This window comes from Myodes glareolus, chromosome 11 (genome assembly GCF_982192425.1).
Source record: "Myodes glareolus chromosome 11, mMyoGla1.1, whole genome shotgun sequence".
Lineage (NCBI taxonomy): Eukaryota > Metazoa > Chordata > Mammalia > Rodentia > Cricetidae > Myodes > Myodes glareolus.
The window spans coordinates 89,327,389-89,351,101 of record NC_142036.1 but is presented as its reverse complement, the minus strand read 5'-3'; the positions used below and the strand labels follow the sequence as shown (position 1 = coordinate 89,351,101).

The following is a 23,713-nucleotide window of genomic DNA, read 5'->3' as shown; positions in this document are numbered from 1 at the left end:
GCAGCTGTGGTGGAGGACTTATCAGCATGTCTTAAGAACAGTTGAGTGTGGCCCCAGACCATGAGCTGGTTCTGTTCCCCAGTATTTTCAGGGCTCCCCTCAATGTTTGTGCTCTTATTTTAGATAGAATGGCCACAGTGAGCATGTGAAGGATCTCAGTGCCTTCCCAAAGCCCCCAGGATATGACTCATGGCAGCAGAATTCTAAGGGAAAGCCAAGTCACTTATGGGGACTTTCAGAAAATGACATTCTGTTTCTACATTCGAGGCCACACCAGTTCCTTTAAAGCATTAGTTGGAGAGCTATGGTCATTCCACAAAACTGGAGACAGAGCCTGAGAGTAGCTACCCAGCAATTCTCTTCCTCTTTGTCCATCTTCTTGTGCTCTGAGGATGGATTTAATGAACTTCTTTTCCCAAAGTGGTTTGCAGTTTGCAGAAAGCAAACAGAAGGTAAAGGTTAGGTGCCTTCTTTCTTCTTCTTCTTCTTTTTCTTCTTCTTCTTCTTCTTCTTCTTCTTCTTCTTCTTCTTCTTCTTCTTCTTCTTCTTCTTCTTCTTCTCCTTCTCCTTCTCCTTCTCCTTCTCCTTCTTCTTCTTCTCCTCCTTCTCCTTCGCCTCCTCCTCCTCCCCCTCCTCCTCTTCTTCTTCATCTTCTTCTTTTTCTTCCTCCTCTTCCTCCTTCTTCCTTCTTCTTTTTTCTTTTTTTTTCTTTGTGTTTTATCTTCTTTGTCTTCTTCTTTTTGACAGGGTCTGGCTTTGTTCCTCTGGCTACACATGCATGTTTTGCCTGTCTCAGCATCCCAAGTGCAGAGACTACAGGTATGTATCCTCATACCTGGCCCAGTAGTGTCTTTATGAGGGCACACAAGGAGCAAACTGTAGTCATAGGATGGTAAACATCAGTGAACCTGGTGGCAGCAAGGAGATTGCTATTGATTCTTCATCTGGCTTTGCCTCTGAGGTAAGCTGGTCCCCACTTGTTTGTTCCCAATAACCTGGTAATGCCTCCCTCACAACCTCTTTGGAAGTCATACTTGCACGTCTGTGCTGTGTGTCACAATTAGTGGCTGAGAAGAGACATTACCCAATGCCCAGTTTGATTCTGTCTCAAAGGTTGGCTCTGTTATGACTTCCCAGGGCACAGAATAGTGTTCCCTAGCAGATGTCCATCCTGGATAGGGGTGGGGTTTTACAGGGACTAGTTTTTGAGAAGGTCTCTGTCTTTTCTTAGGAAGATATTATAAAGTAGGCAAAACAAAATTTTATTATCTCAGTGGTCACAGAAATAGCAAAGTACATTGAGCAGGGAGCTGCTTTTCGTCCATGTGTTTAGAAAATGTACAACTCTTGTAGCAACACTGCCTCTTACATATTGTGGACTTTCTAGTCTGTGCTTTGCATAAATTAGCATAGGAAGCACTCACTCCCTGTAATCCCTTATCTCCCTGAAAAATCACCAATTAGGGGCACCTGATCCCTAACAATATCATCCTACTGTGTAGGTGACAGGCTGTGTATTTTAGGTTGAAAAATTAAAAGGTCCATTGTTTCTGAAGGAATATGGCTTACAATAAGTGCCCTCAGGGGCATTTGAACAAAAAATGTTTTGAAATGGAAAAAAGGAAACAATCAGTTATAGCTGGGGAAGGATATAGTTATATTGACAGTAACAATAATAGAAGCAGCAGCTCTGTTTATTCAATGGCTCGCTTAGACTCCAAATATTCACCAGCGCCCTCTCTGCGGGATGGTAGTGTCCTGGTTTAAATAGTAGAGAACTGTGGGAGACAGAGATTCTGTGATGACCTCACTGTTGACAGAATAACACTTCCTGTAAATAAGTTACTAGTGGTCATTTGCATAATGACTATGTATCTCATAGCTCAAGAAAATTTCAGACTGGAACCCTTGCCTAGAAGCGTTAACCTATTTCCTGATTAAGCAGCAATAAGTCGCAATAAAGGGCAGCTATGAGGATCGACATTGTCAGCGCGTTCTCAGGGTTGGTTGTGTGTGTTGAAATACATTTCACAAGCATTTTTGGAGGCAAATTTAGGCTTTTTGAAATACTGCACATTTTTAGTGATTCTGATGGGGAAAGTTCAAGGAAGCTTTATTACAGCCTGAGATGTTCAGCTGAGTTCAGCAAAGAAAACCTCTCCAGCTGGGAATGCCATGGTAGAGGAGAGAAACAAAGATGAGGTTAAACAGACCTCAAAGACCCTTCCAATCTGGAGAGAGAGGCGGGAGATAGGGGAAGAGGGGTAGAGAGGGAGAAAGGGAAGAAAGGGGAGAAAGAGAGAGGGGAAGCGGGAGAAAGAAGAGGGAAGGAGGGGGGAAGAGAGAAAGAGCAAGGGAAGGAAGGAAGGGGGGTGAATTGGGTGAGGAGGACATAGACTTGCTTGTTTGTTTGTTTTTGAAACAGGATCTCACTGTGTAGCTTTAGCTTTCCTGGAACTCACAGAGATCCACCTGCCTCTGCCTCCTGAGTATTGGGATTAAAGGCCACACACCTGGCTATAAAACATAAAATTTTAACCAAAATATTAGTGTTGGATTTACAGTGCTGGCAGTACAGGCAAGGAGAGATGACGACAGATTTTAAGTGTGGGGATCAGGGGAGGTAATTATACTGACAGTGACAATAGTGCCAGGGACAGCTGAGACTTTAAAGAATCTGTTATGGTCTAGGTACTTTTAAAAATGTCATTTTGTCTACACCTTGCTATGGGCTGAATGTTTCTGTTGCCTCAAATTCATAGACTGAAACCTTCCTTCTCAATATGCTGCTAGTAGGTGAGTTTCAGGAAGGCGAGGAAGCTGTGAGGATAGAATCCTCTAGAATGTGTGACTAGTGGGGACATGGGAGCTGACCTGCTCCCACGGTGTGATAGAACAAGAAGGCTGATCTGGGGAATCAGACCGGAAGTCTCCCTGCACCTTGGATTTGGACTTTCAAGCCTTCAGAATTATCAGAAGTAACCCTTCATTATTTAAACTACCTAGCCAATGATATTTGTTACAGATGAGCCTCCCCACCCCCATACAAATCTAAGAACCAACTATTAACCTAAGACATAACAAAGCTTAGGAAAGTTAACACAGGGAGAAAAAGTTTACCCAAGATTTTGAGTTTGGTCTGCCTATGTTAGAATCGACATTCCTTCCATTCTACTGCACATGGTGCCATTCTGAGAACAACACAGTGTTTGGTGCATAAGCAACCTTCACTCTTCTGGGGACAGTGCCTTTCCAACACTGGCTATTAATCTGTGACATCTATGCAATTTTTACTGTTTTTATAGATTTTTCATATAACAAAATGAGAAAAAGTCCTTTGTTCAGAATAATTGTCTTTGAAAACACAGTCATTTTAAGTCTAGTCATGATTGCAGAATGAATATGGAAACTGGATGTTTTCCAAGTAACAGATCACCACGTGACAGGTTTTCATGGCCATTCAAAAGCCATAGGGTGGGAAGATGGGACCCTGAGTCCTGCAGATGTGAGGGCCACGTGGAGACCCACTCCCCAGTCTCCTGGGGCGTGCACATGCCGACCTGACCCAGTGATCTCAGCCAGCTGGGCCTTTTCCTATCCAACTGGGAATAGGCTGGAGCACCATCCAACCATTCTCAGGGGCAAAGTAGCTCACACACCCTTGTAGATCACACAAACGGTTTGTGTTTCGTGACTTTCCTGGAATCATGGACTTTAAGGAGAATTCTCTTAGGATGAATATTCACATTTTGGAAAGTTTTATTTTTTTTGCTATGTTTCAAATGGCTGCATTTTCTATGACACACATACTGTGTTAATTTGATTACAAAAGCTGTTATATAAAAAAATCTTAAGAAGATATAAAGACTGCATAACCATTTATCTACAGTTTTCCAATCAGCTACTTTTATTGAAAAGAATAAACATTATTTGAAATTGGAAGTCATTTTGGAATATGCTGTGTTTGTAGTACACAAAGGCAATCAAAAATCTCACAACAGGGTCATTTTCATCCTTATGTGAAGAAATTTAACAAACAATATATTCTGATCATGGTCTAATTTAGGATCTGGTAGCAAGAATCAATGAGATAATGTTCTAGAGATGTTAGTACACACAAAAAACAAGCAAACAAAAATACCAAACCAGAAGGATATAGTGTAAAGCTAATTCTTGAATGATCATCATAATGCCTAACTTGTTGTATTGGGCAGGGCTACTTTCAGTGTTTCAAAGTGTCAAAATACAAAAGAAGCCACTCTTGCCTTTGTTGGAACTTGTTGACCACAGAATTGATGGTTCTTGTTCCTATCTGAAGTCAAAGGCACCAGGAGATTTCCAAGATGGCTGCCGCAGTCCAAAGGATGATTAAAGACTAGTCTGTGACTCTGTTTTAAGATTTTAGCCCTTCCAGTGGAATTCAAGTTGTGCCAGCCATATTGTATTAGTCAGACCCTGGGGGATTTTACTGTTATTTTGAACCGGATCTATTTTTGTTTAATTCTATGAGAACAACACATACTTTGTACTTTTGCCAGAAAATGATTTTCCAAAGACGATCACTCAATTCTAAGTACATTCTACATTTGTACACTGAAGGGTGTGGTAGGGGTGAGTTCACTTAAGATCCTATTTTACATGATATAATAGAGCCTGGACTTTTTCGTTTTCTTTTTAATTAAACTCTAATATTCTTCTAGCTAAATAAAGTTAAGTCTTATTTTTTTTCCAGGATGATATATTTTAAATAAGAAAACTTTTATATTTGGTGTGTGTCTAATGTATGTGTGTGTGTGTGTCTGTGTGTGTGTGTGTGTGTGTAGTCATAGGATAACTGGCAAGAGTCAGTTCTTGCCTTCTGCTATGTAGCTACCAGGGATGGAACTCAGGTTGCCAAGGCCTGACAGGAAAAACATTCACCTGCTTAGTCATCTCGCCAGCTCTATGTTTAAAAACTCATTAAGACCTGGGTTTGGTGCACACCTGTAATCTCAGCAACCAGAAGTTTGAGGCAGGAGCATCACAAACTTGAGAATACCCTGGGCTACAAAGAGAGATCTTGTTTTAGCACAAACCCTTCAAACCAAAACAATGCTTTTCTTCCAAAGTCAGTTTACGTTTGTGCTCAGAGAAAATCTGTTAATATCACTTGTTCCTTTACTCGACATAAGACAAAGAAACAACAACAGCCACAGAAATCTAGACATTTGACATCTAGCTGGAAGCCTGATGCTTTGAGTCTAACCCCTGGCTCTGCTCTGCTGGGTGACTCCTGACCTTGAGAAAAGTTGATCATTCTTCAGGGCAGCAAAGCTTTACTCAGGAAACTGGGAGGAAAATATCTTGTTACCAGAAAGTTTCTGAGTGTCTCAGGCCCTCCGGAATCACAGATGCTGTATCCCACTGTGAACTGCGGTCCAAGTAAGTTCTTTCAAAAATGACAGACCCTGGGAGAAGGGGATTGGAAAAGAAATCACAAAGCTTTTACAAAGGTAAATTTCAGAGCACTAAGAAACAAAACCAAAAAAAAAGGGAGGATTTTTTTGTTTTTGTTTTTTAAAAAAGGAAAATATCATATAAAATAAGCCTTCTTGCCAAAACCCAGTAACTCAACACTGGGGAAAAAATTGTGTCTTGGTGCTGTCTGCTCGTGAGCGGTGCATTCAGTTTTTTGGTAGCATGGTGTTGTCATCTGCAAAGTTCTCTCATGAGGATGAAATAACAGGGACAAAAACAAGCAAACAAACCCTGGAAACAACCCCCACATACAAAGTCTCAAAATAGTTTAAGTTGGTTTTTCTGATTTTGTGTTGGATCTTGTGCAGTCTGGAGGCCATCAGCAGGAGAGCCCTCAATAATCCTGCTTACATTCAAAAGGTCTCAAAGTAATAAAATTACTATGTTTTTATTAAAAAAACTCACATAGTATGGAGACATATAAAACTAGGTGAATTTCCCCCCCTTTATTTATTCCTAATTACCAGTCCATTTCTCCAAGGGGAGAAACTGTTAGCAATTGCTTATTTGTCCTTCGACTGATGTAGGAAGCCCTTCTGTATATGTGTTGCTTTCATTGGTTAATGAATAAAGAATCTGCATGGGCCTACGCAGGGCAGAATAGAGGTAGGCAGGGAAAACTAAACTGAATGCTGGGAGAAAGAAAGCGGAATCAAGAGAAGCCATGTAGCTGCTGCCGGGAACAGACATGCTGGAACCTTGCCAGTAAGCTACAGCCATGTGGCAATACACAGATTAATAGAAATGGGTTAAATTAGGATGTAAGAGTTAACCAATAAGAAACTAGAGCTAATGGGCCAAGCAGTGATTTAATTAATACAGTTTCTGTGTGGTTATTTCGGGAGTCTGGGCAGCGGGAAACAAACAAGCAGCTTCCGCCTACATTCCACAAAATGGCTTGCATACCCAGGTCGCAGTATATGTGCATATTTATTTGTGTGTGTAAATTCAGGTATATCATTACATTTCTCCTAATTGTATTCAATTCTTAAATGTGTAATTATAAATATAGAGTTTCCTGTATCAACATACAGGAGGCTACCACTCTTTTTCAAAACTTTTTTATAGCTCATTTGGTGAAGATTCATTTAGTCTTTAATTATACTTATATGTGTATGTCTCTCTGTGTGTGTACAAGTGTGCACATGTGAAAGACCAACAGTGCTGAGAAGAGGGTGTAGGAGTCCCTGAAGCTGGAGTTACAGGCTGTGTGAGCTTCCTAACTTGAGTGTTGAAAACGGGAGGGTCCTCTCTAGGAGTAGCATGTGCTCCTAATGACAGGGCCATCTCTCGCCCTTAGATTATTTTATTTCAGTTCCTACAAAATATTTCATTGCCTAGAATGCCATATGTGTGTGATCAAGCCTCTATATCAAGCCTCTATTTCAAGTTGTTTCTATTTTTTTGAGTGTATCCATAAAGACTTCAATGTTGAATAGTTGTTAAAAAGAAGTCCATGTTTTAAATTTCTGTAGGCTATTCTCTAATTTGATCATGAATTTACTTCTCACCAATGCTGAGAGTTACTCTGTCTCTAGCATAATAGAACTTTGTGAACCATGACTCTTTTTTTAAAATCTTCCTTCTATGTGAAGAACTGAACTCGGGTGTCACAAAAGCTAGACAAGCCCTTCACCTCGGAGACATAGCACTAGACCTGTTAAAATTATTATTATTGTTATTATTATTTTTAACTTTTAAAATTTTTTTGTGTATTTTTGTTTCTTGAGACAGGGTTTCTTTGTATAGCCTTTGCTCTCCTTGGCTGTCCTGGAACTCACTCTGTAGACCAGGCTGGCCTTGAACTTACAGAGATCTGCCAGCCTCTGCCTCCCAAGTGCTGGGATTAAAGGTATATTCTACCACCACCCAGCTTTTTTTTTTTACTTTTAATATTTTGAGGTGCTCCTTCAGTTGCCTAGGCTGGCATTGAACTTACAGTCCTGTGGTTTCAGCTTTCCAAAGTCACTGGAATTATAGGTCAGCACTGCTGGGCTAAGAAGCTTTTAAAGGAGTTCATTAAAATAATAATGTTCATGTGTAAAGAACAGTCCACAGGTGGCAGGGGGCGGGGAAAATTTAGAGGCTATGGAGTCTCGGATTTGCAGGTAGAGAAGTGTTTTGGTGTCTGCTGGTACAATGACGAGACTGTACACACCACTGCTGCACAGTGCTCTTAGAGATGATTGGTTTGCCAGGCAATTGAGTGCCAGGTCACTTGACAAATGAATAAACATGAGGCCCTAGGTTTGGACACCTAGCATGGTTAGAAACCAAAAGCAAAAAAAGAGAAGGTTAATATGTTTACTTTATTCATACCCTAATACAAAGATAACATACAAAATGAAGGATCTATAGACAAATCAAGAAAACATCTACTAAAATTTCAAAATAAAAAAGAACCTATGCCAGAAACCTGGCCAAATACTGCGGGGCCACTCACCATCACTGCAAGTGCAATAATACACTTGGAATTTAGAGGTCCTGGTCTTGGGCTTAAGCTTAAACTAAAGTTCTAGTGACTGATATCAGCCCCAGTAATCTTTCATCCTGCTGTGGAGCAGTTACCTGCTGTACACAACAGCTTCTTATCCTCTAGGGCTGGGAGCTTTTGAAAATAAAGCCAGGGCTTTAAATCTCAAAGCCCATGTTTGTGCCTTAAATGCATGTGGCAAAAATGGAGACCGCAGTGACAGCCAAAGAGCCTAGGTCAACCTCTACCTACGGATTTTATTTTTTTCATCTCTTACAGCTACTGTGAGCAAGAGGGAGCAGGCGGTCTCCGGAACCCTGCGGAAATGGTGGCTCTTTGTCATGGTGACTTTGAAGTGTGGATGCAGATTACCATGGGAGATGAGTCACCATTACCAAAACCACAGTTGTCTTAGAAAGGTAACTCTCAACAAGTGCTGGAGACATCTGTCTGTGTTTCCAAGTCAGCCCATTCTCAGCGGCGTGGCAGACATTTGATGGCTGCACCTGGTGTGTTTTATATTAGCACAGAATCATCTTTACTTTAGGGGGTCTGTCAGGAGGACTTGGGGGGTATTATTTTGAAAGTTATGAGAAGAGAGAAAGAGGTTATTTTTAAAGCATAAGGCCCCAGGGCCATCTCAGAGGGCTCAGACTCTACCAGGTGACTTTCCAGGTGACCCCCATACTCAGTTAAAGTGGAAGACCCGAGCTCCAGTTTCTGTGTGCCTAATCTTTGATGAGGCATGCCTTCACCAACTCCAAAAGAATTTGTTTTAGTAGGGTTGGTACCCTGACCCATACTGTAGATCAAATCCAGGGCTTAATCCAAGGCAGGCAAACACCCCACCACTAAGCTAAATCCACCAGCCAGGCTGGTCCTGAGTTTGTAGCCTCTTGTCTCATCATTTTATATGCTAGTGTTACAGTTGTGTGCCTCCCAGCCTGACTCCAGCTCTCCATAGCTTCTGTGAATCTCAGTGGAAGCTCACACACACACACACACACACACACACACACACACACACACACACACACACACATCTCTGGCCCACAGGAGACTACTGTATCGTAGCTACATCTCCACTGTTTTATATTTAAGCACTTCTGATTCTTGATAAACCTGGTCCTCTGAGCCTTGTCCTTGAGGCTCTACCTGAGAGAAGAAACTGCTGTGCCCCTGAGACATACCCGAGATCCTCACTGTTACAATAATCGGCCCCAGTATGGCCGACGAAGTCCTGACTGCAGCTGGACAGTGCAAAGACTGTATTGTGGCTTCTCTACCTCATGCCTTTGCTCACAACGCCCGGGGTCATACTTCAGAAAACAAGAACATCCCATTCAGCCCTGCCACCATCATCAAAAGGTGTTGCAGGGATTGCTTTGCAGCGTCACAGTTAAGCATTTGCCGGCCATGAATTTGAAAGTATTCTTTAACTAAACTTAAAAATAATGTGTCCTCCTGGGTTCAATTCTCAGCACCAACAAGGCAGCTCACACCTGTTGTAAGTGTAGTTTCGGGGCTTCTGACACACTCACACAGACATACATGAAGGCAAAACACCATTGAACACAAAATAAAAATAAATTATTTTTTTAAAAAGTATAATGTTGGGGATTGAGATGCATGATGTGAAAGACAGAAAGAATAAATAAAAAGAAAGTTTGAAAAATAGTTAGGCATAGGCATAGTGGCACACACCTCTAATCTGAGCACCCGGGAAGCAGAGGCAGGCAGATCTCTGTGAGTTCGATGCTAGCCCGGTCTGCAGAGTGAGTTCTAGGACAAATCCTCTGAACTTTGCATTTGTACTTTTCCATTTAAAGGTGTGTCCTTATTATTTTATCCACGTTGTTTTTCAAAACACGCTTGACTTACTGTCACTGACAGATGGTACGCATGTGCACGTTCCATGATTTGAGCTGTCAAGTGTCAAGTGTGCTCACATCCAAATCAAATCCCACCCACCCACACTTGGCACCTTCCCCAGGCTCACCTGGAACTCTGGAGACCTATGCGAATGATCATAACTCCATGGAGGTGCGGCGAGAGTGAACCTAATAAGAAGCTCTGCTTCTTACCAGCTGGGTGATCATAGGCAGTAACTTAATCCTACACAATCTTAGTTTTGTTTGTTTTCCTGCAGAAAGTGAAATTATGACACCACCCTCCAAGAACTGCTTTAACAATGATTAAGTGAAATTTAGAAGCATTTAGCCCACTGACAAGGTGCTCAGTAAATACTGCTTCCTTTAATAAAAGATTTAAAAATTGGGAGTGTAAACATGAACATTTTTCTAACACCTCCAAAAAAAGTATGAGAAAGAAAGAAAGAAAGAAAAAACCCTACTGAGTGTTTTTCTAACCCTGAGAAGGTCATTCACCTAAGGTGACTGGGTTACATGGAAGCCTCAGGAGGTGTTGAGCAGGGGAGGGGACTCTGGGTGTTTGTTGGGTGGGAGCCAGCTAGAGCTAGGGCCAAGGCCAAGAGAGAAGCTAGAGTAAACCCAAGGAGATGAGCCAACGCCAAGGAGAGGTGCATGCCGTGCTCCAACGTCAGCACTGAGCAATAGCAGGAGTCCTGGGACAACCTGGAGGATGATAAGAGGAGGCCAAGGGTGAGTGTAGGAGTGTAGGGGAGACAAGGAGAGCAAGGCTGCACTGGGAGGGTGGCGGGGCTGGCCAGAGCTCCCAGTAGCCAGACCCAGGTCAAGTTACCGCCTGCAACTTTCCGGAGTCATTCTTGTCTTCCTATGTGAACCTGGCTAAGCTTTGGCAACTATGTTCTCTCCTGTCATGAAAACAAAACAAAAAGTGTCAATGTGTTCTTTTATTTAGATACTACTCTAGGAAGAGGTGAATAAATGAACTCTGAAATTTCAATGGTTAAACACAATGAGACAGGTCAAATTAGAAATTCCTGCTTGGGGGTGGCAAAAATGTCTGAGAAGAGGACCTCAGTCCCTGATGACCGGAAGTAGATTCCTCCTTGAGATTGGGATCTCATTCTGCCATTCCAGGTGACCTGAAACTCACTATGCAGTCCAGGATAGCTTTGAACTCATGGCCGTTCTCCAGTCACAGTCTCCTGAGTGCTGAGATTACACAGATGTAAACCACCATGCCTGACTGGCTCTTCTCTGTTTTTCTTCTTCCCTAAATTTTGCCATGCATTCCTTTGGGCAATTCAGTGAAGTTTCCTGGGTGTTAACTCAGCTGTGCACAATAGAATGCAGATCATTACAAAGAGGGCCCAGGTTAGAGGTTTTATACTGCTAAAATGGAAAAAAAAAAAATCTTTTTTTTAAAAGGATGTCAGACAGATGTGAACACTGCTATGCAAGGAGCTGTTATGCAACTCAACTCACTGTGAGTCTCAGTTGACAATCAGAATCAACTGGCATTAGGCGGTACCTTTAGGTTCTGTTTAAGTGAGAGAGGGAAATAAATGTGTTATCTTGCTCTAAGCCACTGTGACTTAAGGAGTTTTTGTTTCTTACAGCTGAGCCCACTTCTAACTCACACACTGATGAACATTTTGGACTTTGAATATGAACTAAGTGAAGATGGCTTCTTAATCTAATTGATATGGAAGCATGCAGGAGCTGGAGTCAGAAACAAACTGAATGAATCTGGGAGCAGCTCAGGAAAGAGAGGAACTCGGCAAAATCATTTTCTTTAAAACATTTGGTACGGTGACAGCATTTTTCCCCCCTGAGGAAGTAGAAATAGTTTGAGGCAAAAGGAAAATCTGTGCTAGTTTTTGTATACATTGGTTTGTCCTGGGCAGCTTGTAAATTGTCTCCTCTCCTTGCTTCGAGATTTTATTCAGGCCAGGCTGCTGGGGCTGTTTACAAACACAGACCTGACCTTTTGGAGGTGGCAGAAATCAAGGCCCAGCCTCCGACATGATAGGGAATTCTCAGCTATAGGAAATGTCATTATCTGTGACACCTAGCCCAAAATCTCCCTCAAGGCCATGTTATGTGCACAGGTTGGGCTCACGGGAAGTGAAGAACATGCCACCTAGTCACTAGTGTGGTTCAGAGGGAATTCTTTTCTCATGTGACTCGTGATGTTAAGCACAGGGGAAGGGCTGCAAGAAATGATGGTTAAGGTATGTTCTCATATTTTCAATGCTAATGCATTTTAGATTTGAAGACTTAGGTAAGGGCATCTCTCTGGTCAAGACTGAGTCTACAATGGGCCTAAACTTCCAGGGATGGCAAAAAAAGATAATAAAAATTAACAAAAATAAAACATAAAAATCAGACCTTTCCACTAAGACAAGGTGACAGAGAGTTCTAGAAAGGTCTCTTCAGATTCCCCGCTAGCTCTGCTAGGTCCAGCATCTTGAGGACAAGCCATTCAGTCTGGAGGTCGTAAGTAAATGGATAGCTTTACCAGTCACCATAGTCTGCACATAGGGAGACTCAGAGTTTCATTTCCTAGGCAGGAAATAGTTCTCAGATCATAGACTGTTCCAGACTTTCACAGCCCAATACACATAGAGAGATTAGATTAAGTTCTGTCAGGAGACAAATAGGTTAGTTTAGTAGTCTAGCTCCTAATGTTTGCAGAATTCTCCTCCTCCTGCTTCTTCTCTTCCTCCTTCCCTTCTCCTTCTTCTTCCTCTTACTCCTCTCTCCTTTATTTCTTCTTCTTTTTTTTTTTTTGAGACAGGTTTTTTAAATCCCTCCCAAGTACAGATATTACTCATGTGCTAGTCGGGTGATGGTGGCCAGTAGAGTGGTAGTGGCTCTCATCTTTAATCCTGGTAGTGGCTCTCATCTTTAATCCCAGCACTAAGGAGGCAGGCACAGGCAGATCTATGAGTTTGAAGCCAGCCTGGTTTTACAGATCGAGTTCTAGGACAACCAGGGCTACACAGAGAAACCTCAAAACCCCAAACCCAAACCCAAACAAATAAAACAAAAACAAAGCACAAGCATTCTCCACCACTGCCCAGTTGCTGAATTTTTTACTGGTTGTTTTTCTATGGCACAAAGGCTGCTAATACTTGACGAGCTAAGGATTCTCTTTCCAGCAGCCACTGCAACTATGTCTAGGTGTGTGATATAAGGGCCAAAACCAAGTGTGTCTACCCTAGACCTTAAAACGAAAGCCAGGGACACAAGAGAAGACCAGAGAGGCTGTCTATTGCCAGAGCAGTAGAGGCACTGGCTCTAGTGGCCACTGCAGGTGCTGAGAGTCAGTGGTGTTAACAGTTTAGTGTCCAGGACTGGATGCTGAGTAAGAGGCGTCATCTACAAACTGGTCTTGTGGTGTGCTGCTGAGTGGGTTTCTTCTAGATAGCCATGATATTAATGCTTTGTCATCGTCCTGCGTCTGTGATACCCAAAGCTGTTTCACTATCCATTTCCTCCTGAATAGACCACAGTAGGTTCAGTTGGTGGCGCTGATATGTGCGTTAGAGTCATCTCTCTGTATTGCCTGACAGCCAGGGAAACAGGAACTACCTGTTTTGGAAAGAAAGGGAAGGAAGGAAGAAGGAAAGACGAAAGGAAGGAAAAGGGATAGAGTGCAAAGTGTAGAAGCTTTTAAATATAATTTGTAGTTTTTGGAGGTCCATCTAGAATCACTCAAAAAGAAAAAAAATATAGGATACCCAAAGAAATTTACAGGAAAGAAAGTCATAAGGGGAGAAAAAAGGAGAGATTGATTTTGAGACCTAACGAATGGTGTGAGTTGTCCTTAAGAAATGACCCAGAGGTGCTGAAAAGGTAGCTGGCTGACTAGGAATAAGTTTAGTTCCTGGCACCCACATTGGTGGCTTACAATATCTGGAAACTTCAGCTTAGGGGATCTGATGCCCTTTTCTGACCTCTCCGGTTACCTGAAACTACACACACACACACACACACACACACACACACACACACACTCAGAGTTAAAAATAAAATTTGTACTAGAGATGATTCAGCTGCTAAAAACAATTGTTACTTTCCAGAGGACCTGAATTCAGTGACTGCCACCCATATTGAACAGTTCACAAATCCCTCTAGGTCCTACTCCAGGGAATCAGACACCCTCTTCTGGTCTCCTAGTGTGCCCACCCCAATACATGCATAATTAAAAATAAAATGAAAGAGAAGAGAAGATTCAAATACAGAGCTGCAGATGAACTTATTGTTATATGGCCTCTGTTACATGTATATAAATGATACTCAACATACTGCTTTCAGGAAGGAAAATGTTTATTTCAGTCTCAAGTTACAGTTAAAAAGTGATAATACCAGATATGGTTAAGGAGGTCTCTTTTCAGAAGGTCATTCAGGAATTCAGATCTCTATCTTATCATTTATAGGTCAGCCTTGCCCTGACCTCTATGGTCCAGGATGGTAACACAGTAACACCACATCCACCTTCCAGGCAGGAGGATAGAAAATGAAGGCCTGTTGGGTATGCACCTGCCAAGATATATCCCAGAGGTGAACATTCCAATTCCTATCACAGTTGTTAGTGTCGTGGCCATAGATAGTTCTAAGGAAGGTCAGAGGATTCAATACTTAATACTGAACTTCATGGTATTATTATACTAATTAGAGGTTCTATCATTATAGAAAAGGGGAATAAAACTTTGGAGGCCAGCTCATCCGTTAACCTTGCTTTGATAGATAGCTGATTAAAACCGGAGCTTACAGGCTTAGATGAGATCATGATAAATTTTCTAGGAGATCTCAGTCTTGGTTAGTATGCGGATGGGGGAGTTTTCTCTACAGAGTTGCTGGGCACAGGAATTCTGAATGGGTGAACTGACTTAAAACTGGAACTAGAATATTGCTTGAGAAGAGGGACAACTTTGTGTCTAATTCCAGCTTGAATGTCTGTAGTCACAAGGAAGCAGGGAAAAGGACAGGACCGAGTGAAAGTTTAAAGGTCTTTCTCAAGGCAGATTGCTACAGTCAGAGCTGTAGGTCTGGCAGAAGGTAGTGTGCCGACCTACTGTTCCTCTGGGTTTTTGTAGAAAATGCAATGGCCTGTAAGGAGGTCAGAGCGGCCTTGAGGCTAAAGAAGATAGGGGAAAGATCAAGGGGAATTCACAGATGACAAGTTCAAGGACAAACTGGGTACAAGTTCAAAGCTGAAGAAATAGCTGGCGAGATGGAGGGCTGGTGTATATGTGCTATCTTGCAACATGCTTCTCTGGACACAGAGTAACAGGGCTCTGACCCTGGTGGCAAAGCCAGAAGCTACTATACAGAGACTGGCGGACGATTCACAGCCTCCTGGGGCCATCACTGCCCAGCTTGCCAAGCTGAGTTCTCCAAAACACACTTTCAAGAGCAAACAGTCCTCAGGCCGCAGGTTTCCTAAGAGAGCAGCGGTGCTTGCTCAGATTTCACGACTGCACATCTGTACAAACCTGTCATGTAGTCTCCTGTCTTGTCATCTCAGGTGCATGCTAATGATAGATCTGCCGCCCAAGCCACCTTCCTACATCACAGGGTGCTCTGGTCTAAAACACATGTGTGTATTTGTTCCCATTCCAGAGCTGTTGTGATCAAGGGAGGCAAGCCTCGGGAGACGACATCTTTCAGACGTTCGGGCCTGTTCATTGCTGTGTCCACTGCAGTAACCTTTCTCAGGTTCTTCCCTCGACAACTGCAAACCAATGTTTTCGCTTGAGATCCCTGGGGACACAATGAACCAGATGTCTCAAGTTCTCCCTGCTTCTGTTTTGCCCAAAGCTCTCTTTCTGGCTTGACCAAGCAGTGTTTCCAGTCATCCACATCCCAGTGCCTGCCAGTGCCTGCCAGTACCTGCCAGTGCCTGTCTCCTGTACTGAGATCACTTTATACAAAGTTTTTAAGGTTTTAAGTTTTGTTTTTGAAGTGCTGGGGATTGAACCCACAGTTTTTCATGATTAGCAAGCACTCTACTAGTGACCCCTACCTCCCTGTGTGGATCCCATCATGTGAGAATATTACACTTCCATAATTTTGAGCCAAATTTGAACCAAACTTTAATTAAATACCAGCCAGGATGATGGACTCTGGCCAGGATGATGGATTATGACCAGATCCATCCAGGTTCCCCAGAAAATGGCAACAAGTCATATTTTGTCAAGTCTTATAAATGTAAACCTATAAATCTATGCATTTCCCACCAGGTCTAATCAGGGGCAAGCATGTGTCCTGACATCCTTCCTGCCTGTACCTCCCACCTCCATGTGCTTAAACACATCTGGTTCAGCTGGGTCAAACAAACTTGTTTAGGGGAGCAAGAACATGTGGTTTGTTTTCTTACATAAGTAATAGCCCCCACATTTTAGGAAGTAGCTGACCTTGGGCAAGGGGCTTCGTTTTTGTTTCATGGTTCTCTTAGGCATAGTATGTCAAACATAACTTTGTCTCTCACACATGCCCAGCCCTCTTTTTATTTTTTTGGCAAGAGGGTAGATGGTAGGAAGGAAGGGTTCACTCTGGCTTAGACTGTGGAGTACAGTCCATCACGGCAGGGAAGTAAGAAGGGCTAGAACACCAGACTTGTGGTTGTATTGTGTATGGATAGTTCAGGATCTCGACTCTGGAAATGTTCTTTTTAAAACCTGAATCTGGATCCACTAAATTATTTAGGCAGGACTTGAATTTATTTTGTAGCCTAGGCAGGCCTTGAATTTGGGACCGTGCTTCAACCTCCTGAGTGGCTGAGAAGACAGGTGTGTACTATCAGATCAGCTCCTTGTTAACACTTAAACCCCCCACACCCACACCCCCCACACCCACACACATATACCCATACACACACACACACACACCCCACACCCCCCACACCCACATACCCATACACACACACTCACACCCCTCCACACCCACCCATACACACATACTCACATGCCCACCCACATCCATACACACACACACACACACACACTCACACGCTCACACACACCCATACATACACTCACACTCACCCACCCACACATACCCATACACACCCATACACACTCACCCACCCACACATACCCATATACACACACCTGCCCACACACACCCATACACACATACCTACCCACACATACCCATAGACACACATACCCACATACACCCATACACACACACACCCATACACACACACACACACACCTACCCACACACACCCATACACACTCACCCACCCACACATACCCATATACACACACCTGCCCCCCCACACCCATACACACACACCTACCCACACATACCCATAGACACACATACCCACATACACCCATACACACACCCACACCCACACCCACACACACACAGACACATACCCATATACACACACCTGCCCACACACACCCATACACACACACCTACCCACACATACCCATAGACACACATACCCACATACACCCATACACACACCCACACCCACACACACACACACACACATACCCATATACACACACCTGCCCACACACACCCATACACACACACCTACCCACACATACCCATAGACACACATACCCACATACACCCATACACACATCCACACCCATACACACACACACACATACACACACACATACCCATATGCACACACCTGCCCACACACACCCATACACACACACCTACCCACACATACCCATAGACACACATACCCACATACACCCATACACACACCCACACCCATACACACACACACACACATACACACACACACATACCCATATGCACACACCTGCCCACACATACCCATAGACACACACCTACCCACACATACCCATAGACACACATACCCACATACCCACATACACCCATACACACACACACACCCATGCACACACCCACACACCCACACCCATACACACACACACACATACACACACACATACCCATATGCACACACCTGCCCACACATACCCATACACACACACCTACCCACACATACCCATAGACACACATACCCACATACACCCATACACACATCCACACCCATACACACACACACACACATACACACACACATACCCATATACACACACCTGCCCACACACACCCATACACACACACCCACCCACACACACCCATACACACACACCTACCCACACATACCCATAGACACACGTACCCACATACACCCATACACACACACACATACACACATGCACACACACACACCCATGCACACACACACACCCATACACACACTGCCCCCCCATTTTATCTCTCACGGGTCTCTCTTTTTGAGACTCTATTTCAGCCCCTAACGCACTGCTATCTGGCCCTCCATTCTGATGGCCTAGCTTAAGCTCCTTTTACTACATGCTGTTGGACAAGGATTTCACCTCCTGCGCCTGTTCCTTCCTGTCTACAGTAACGACAATAACAGCGGAATAATCCTGTGAACTTTAAATGACTCAGTGTTCGTAGAAGACTCTGGACAGTGTCTGTCACAGAGAAAGCCTCAAGCACTGTGTGAATAAGGGCTATTATCACATAAGGGTCACGGTTACTTCCAGAAGTGCTTTGTTGGAGTCTCCTGCACATTGAGATGTAGTGAGAATCTGCTGGTGCCCGTAAGCTGTCCTTTCTTGTTCTGATAATGATATGTTTCTTTATTCTGGGGGAACTTCTATTAAAAGTGGCTTTACTGGGCCTGGTCATACCCAGATACCAGGGCAGGCGAAGAGTGTTTGGCTTGGGCCTGGCCAATCATGATACTGTGTTTCTGGTTCAAATATGGGGCTGGGATCCAAAGAGGGCCAATTGGAGTACTGCTCAGTGCGGCGAGCATCTGCACTCTGCAGTAGCTGCTGAGCTGAGATAATGGAAGCTTTGTGGTGGAGTAGACATCCTGCCCATATGCACAGAGCAAACTCATCAGACACGGAGCAGCTGAGGCTGAGAGCCAAAGAGAAAAAGTCTGAGAGGCAGGCAGTGTTGTGGTGTGAGGAGAAAGAGAGAAAGAAAGAAAGAAAGAAAGAGAGAGAGAGAGAGAGAGAGAGAGAGAGAGAGAGAAAGAAAGAAAGAAAGAAAGAAAGAAAGAAAGAAAGAAAGAAAGAAAGAAAGAAAGACGGCCTCATGACTGGGAGTTTGGGGGCTGGCGTCCCTAAAGACTTTCTTACCCAGACCTTCGCTGTCTGGAAGCCAAGGCTTCCTTTCTGGCGTACAGCATTTTGAGTACTGTTGTGTAAGAAGAATCACAACTATTGTGTCCTTCACGCTGAATTTGTCCTCTCCCTTTCCCCCCTTCCTTCAGTGCCCTTCTTCTAGAGCAAAGGAGGGAGGAGGGCTGCCGCCTCTCTTCTCTTCGAGGCTCGGTTTCTCCTTCAGGCTGTTGCCTTTGTCTATGCTTTCACCAACGGTAACTGTCCTCATTTCTTCCCAAGTCTCTACTCACTTCCCCCTGTGCCTGCCCCTTACATCCCTGCTTCCCTCTGTTCAGAAACATCTACCTCAGTTTACCCTTTGACTCCTGTTGTCATCTTTGCAGGTGATACACTTGGTCTTTCTTCTCTTCAGATCTTAAACTTAGGTCATTAACTAAATATGTTCCTGTTTTACACAGTTGTTACACGCTAACGCTCTTGAACTTGCTAACTGTATTTTTTAAAGTATGAAAGACACTACTCTGTTATGTTTTAGGTCCTAAACATTTCCTGGTGACACATTTTGCTCTGGTGGTTTATTGATCTTTCAGCACTGGCTGTCCCCAGTATCAAGTCAAACCATCAGTTCAAAAATGAAAACCACAGCAAGTATTTAATAGTCTTCCATGTGCCAGAAATTCTCTTTCTCTTCAAGAGTCAGGCCAGGTCCTTTATCTAGACCTGTTAAATTTTCATAGCCATTTAAAGGGAAGCTATAGCACTCTTACAATTTCAGGTTAATAAATGTAGGAGTGAAGAATATAGAAAAGTCAGCATTAGGCAAACACTATAATCATCATCATCATCATCATCATCATCATCATCATCATCATCATCACAGGTAAGAACCATTGATGAATGCTTAAATTGCTGGATAAACTATTACAAGTGTATGTATGTATGCATGCATGTATGTGGTTTCAATGAATCTTCCCAAGATATATGGGTAACTTTGCACTGCTGTAGAAACCCAGACAACATTTTCTTAACCTAGCAATCAAGATTAGCAACACCGCTGGGCAGTGGTGGCACCTGTTTTTAATCCCAGCACTTGGGAGGCAGAGGCAGGTGGATCTCTGTGAGTTTGAGGTCAGCCTGGTCTACAAGAGCTAGTTCCAGGACAGACTCCAAAGTTACAGAGAAACCCTGTCTCAAAAAACCAAAAAAAAAAAAAAATTAGCAGCACCACTCTTAATGACAACATTATGCAACCATAATATGATTCACCAGGAGTGTACAGTCTCCCTCTGTGATGTTCTTGGCAAAATGATACAGTTTCCACTTAGTCAAGAAAAGTCATCATGTAAAGTCAGATAGAAGGACCTCCTGTGACAGCATTGACCTTGACCAGCACCAAGTACCGGTACCTTCCCATGTGCCAAAGTCATGAAGGATGAAGAAAGACTGAGGAAATGTTGGTGCATGCTGGAGGACATTTAAGAGACAGGATGTCCAAATGAGTGTGGCCTGAACTGGATCCTCAACAAGAAAAGACAATGGAGGAGAACTGGTGAAATCTGGGGAGAGAACTTTATTGACATTTATTTTCTACCTTGGATCATTGCACTGATTTGCTATCTAGGTTATAAACAAAACCCCTGTTGTTTTTTTTTTGTTGTTGTTGTTTTTGTTTTGTTTTTTTTAAGCTATGCTTCCTAATGTGCGAGATTCAAGAGTAGTCTAACTGCAGAGTAAAGGAGGAGGAGTCTTCTACCAATGAAGGTCATAGGAATAGCTTCAGGTTGTCTCACTAACCTTCTGTACTAAGTCTTTACAAAGACTGCAGCCGCTGCCTCAGAGGTATTTGTGTCGGCCTGAGCTTCCTAGACAGAAGATAAGCAGACAGAGAAGGGCCAGATGTGTGCTGTACTCGGTGTCCACCCCTCCCCCAGCCCCATCTCTGTTGTGCTGACCTACTTCCTCCAGGCTTTGATGGGTTCAGTACCCATGCACTTGAACATGTGAACTTCAGTAGCTGCCCTCAGGCTCGACTGTGTGGGGACAAGCGATGCATGTGAGAGCTGGCTGTGTGACTGTACACAGCTGAGTGGTGTAGAAGAGTTGACTACAGTTCCTTAGGTAAGCAGTTGAGAGAGGCTTCATTAACTCCTCAGAAGTCCTGACAGAAAGGGACCCAATTTGTTCTTGACAATGCCAGCTGTATCATTCGCCCCTGAGCTTTCTTTGCTTCCTCAACCTGCCCTGTCCTGCCACACTTGGAATCACGTTCATGCAGAAATTACTTGCTCATCCTTCAGTCAGTTTTAAATGGAACTCAGATTAAGATGCTTTCAGTGAGAGCAATGAAACCACATAGAGTTAGAACTAGCAAGGAAAACACAGGGACTTTCCTTTGTAGATAAGACCCTCTGCAGACTTTTGTTCTCTGTCTGTTAGTCACCTTTCTATAGTAAAACCAAGTACCTCATGTAGTCAGCTTACGCAGCGAAAAGACTTACTGTGTCTCTTAGTTTATAGGTTCTCACAGATGATATCTTGTCCCCTGTTCCCTTAGGTCTGTGGAGAAGCAGCACATCATGATGGGAACTCAAAAGTTGAGCAAAACCAGTCACTGGTTAGGGGCTAAAACAGGAAAAAGAAAGACTCATGGTCTCTCCAGCCCCTCACAGGATGACCACTCACCCGATGACCTCCCATGAGGCTAACCCCTGAATGTTCCAGATGTAGACTCCAGCCCTGCCCTGCCTTCCTTCTACTTTTTTAAAAAAAAATTAACTGAATTTTATTTATTTTAAAAGCCCGGGATAGATAGAGTTTTATTTTGAAACGTAGATTAATCGCAGGCTCTCGACCCTCCTGTCCCTACACCACTAATGCTAGCATGACAAGTGTGTTCCATCACAGTCTCTTTTTTTCCTCTTTGTTTCAGTAGAAGGCATAATAACTACTTCAGAATCAGCTTTTTTCCTCCTTCCTTCTTCTTCTTCTTCTTCTTCTTCTTCTTCTTCTTCTTCTTCTTCTTCTTCTTCTTCTTCTTCTTCTTCTTCTTTTTCCTCTTCCTCTTCCTCTTCCTCTCCTCTCCTCCTCCTCCTCCTCCTCCTCCTCCTCCTTCTTCTTCTTCCTGTCTTTTTTTATTCATTAACCTCTTTCCACTCTTCTTCGGTGTTCCATTTGCAGCTAATGGCTTACCCTTCTTAGCCCCTTGACTGAAGCCAGAAGGAAACAATTTTGCTTAAACAGTTTTCCTGCTCTGTTTAAACCAACTTTCACTGGACAGCGGTGGCTACTGTTGCTCCTACAGCTCTCCTGAAGTCCATAAATTTGCTACGGTGTAGAGTCTCCTGTCTGTACGCCTGCCTTGCAACTCTCACCATATCTTTCCTCAGCTTCTGTCACACCATCCACGTGTGTGTGCTCTTTAGAGTGACACGGCCATGCCATAAAACAGATCAGTGAAGAAGTCCTAGTGGACTGCCTGATTCTAGTTGTTCATTTGGTAAACATGCCCTGTGTGCCAAACACATGCTGCACTTTCTTCTAGGTGCTGGGTGAATGAATGCCAGTGAACGAAACAGAGAAGAACCTCCTGCCCACGTAGGACTTATAGTCCAGAGAATGGCAATGTAGTCACAGAGGCTGGACACAAATACTGCATCTCTTCTAAAATACAGGTTAAGGAGCTGGAACGGTGGCTCAGCAGTTATGACACTGGCTGCTCTTGCAAAGGACCTGATTCATTTCCAGCACCCACATGGTAGCTCACAACAGTCTGTAACTCCGGCCCCAGAGGTTCTGATGCCTTGTTCTGGCCTCTAAGGGTATCTCATACAGGTGGCATACAATCATGCATTCGGGTGAACGCTAAAATACAAATCAAGCATCCTCAGTTGGAAATATGAAATCCAAACACTGCAAAACTGTAAGTCTTTTGCCATTGATCTGATACTATAAATAGAAAGTTTCTACCTGATTTCATGTGATGGACCACAGTCAAAATGCAGGTGCACAAACATTCTAGAAAATTACCTTCAGGCTACGTGTGTGCATGTATCTGAATTACAAATAAATTGTGTGTTTAGACTTGGTCTGTGTCTTCAGAATTTATCATTATGCATATACAAGTCCAGAACAACTTTACATTCAAAATGCTTCTGCCCTCAGCATTTTGACTATGGGCTGCTCACTGCAGTCTTCCCCTGGAGTTCATTTCCTTAACAAGGCAGGCAGAATACCCATTCTTCTCCCTATCACTAACTGTTGTTGTTAATTTCCGACTCATAATTAAAATTAACTTTTGAGACTCTCATGCACGCCTGTAATTCTAGCATTGAGGAGGCTGAGGAAGGGGAATCACTCAAGTTCAAGGCCAGTGTGGGCTGCTTAGCAAGACCTTGTTCCCCTGCAGAATCAAATAGGGGTGTGAGATGGCTCAGTGGTGGTTAAAAGCTTCCACTGTCCTTTGGCTGTGGGAAGGCCTGCTCTTTCAGGGGAATTGCATCGAGCTCTTCCTCCCACATCAGGCATGTCCAGGGAATCAAATGCTCTTTCTCATCTCTGTGGGCACCTACACATACGTACATACACAGGTATAAAAATAAATTGTGTCTTTGGTCTACTCCTCTCAGCTACTCCACATTCTTCTTTCTTGAGGTACTCTT

General features: G+C 43.4%; 1 protein-coding gene and 1 pseudogene across 1 annotated transcript; both read left to right on the top strand.

Annotated features, from left to right (window-relative positions):
- On the top strand, positions 1 to 23,139 carry LOC146892450 (uncharacterized). The gene is made up of 4 exons (XM_085697324.2): positions 1 to 452; positions 748 to 819; positions 8,270 to 8,409; positions 22,597 to 23,139. The coding sequence occupies exons 1-4, from the start codon at positions 305 to 307 to the stop codon at positions 22,609 to 22,611; spliced, it is 375 nt and encodes a 124-aa protein (XP_085553450.1). The 5' UTR covers positions 1 to 304; the 3' UTR covers positions 22,612 to 23,139.
- Positions 8,736 to 18,253, top strand: LOC148120556 (uncharacterized; annotated as a pseudogene).
- Positions 23,140 to 23,713: the final 574 nt, after the last annotated feature.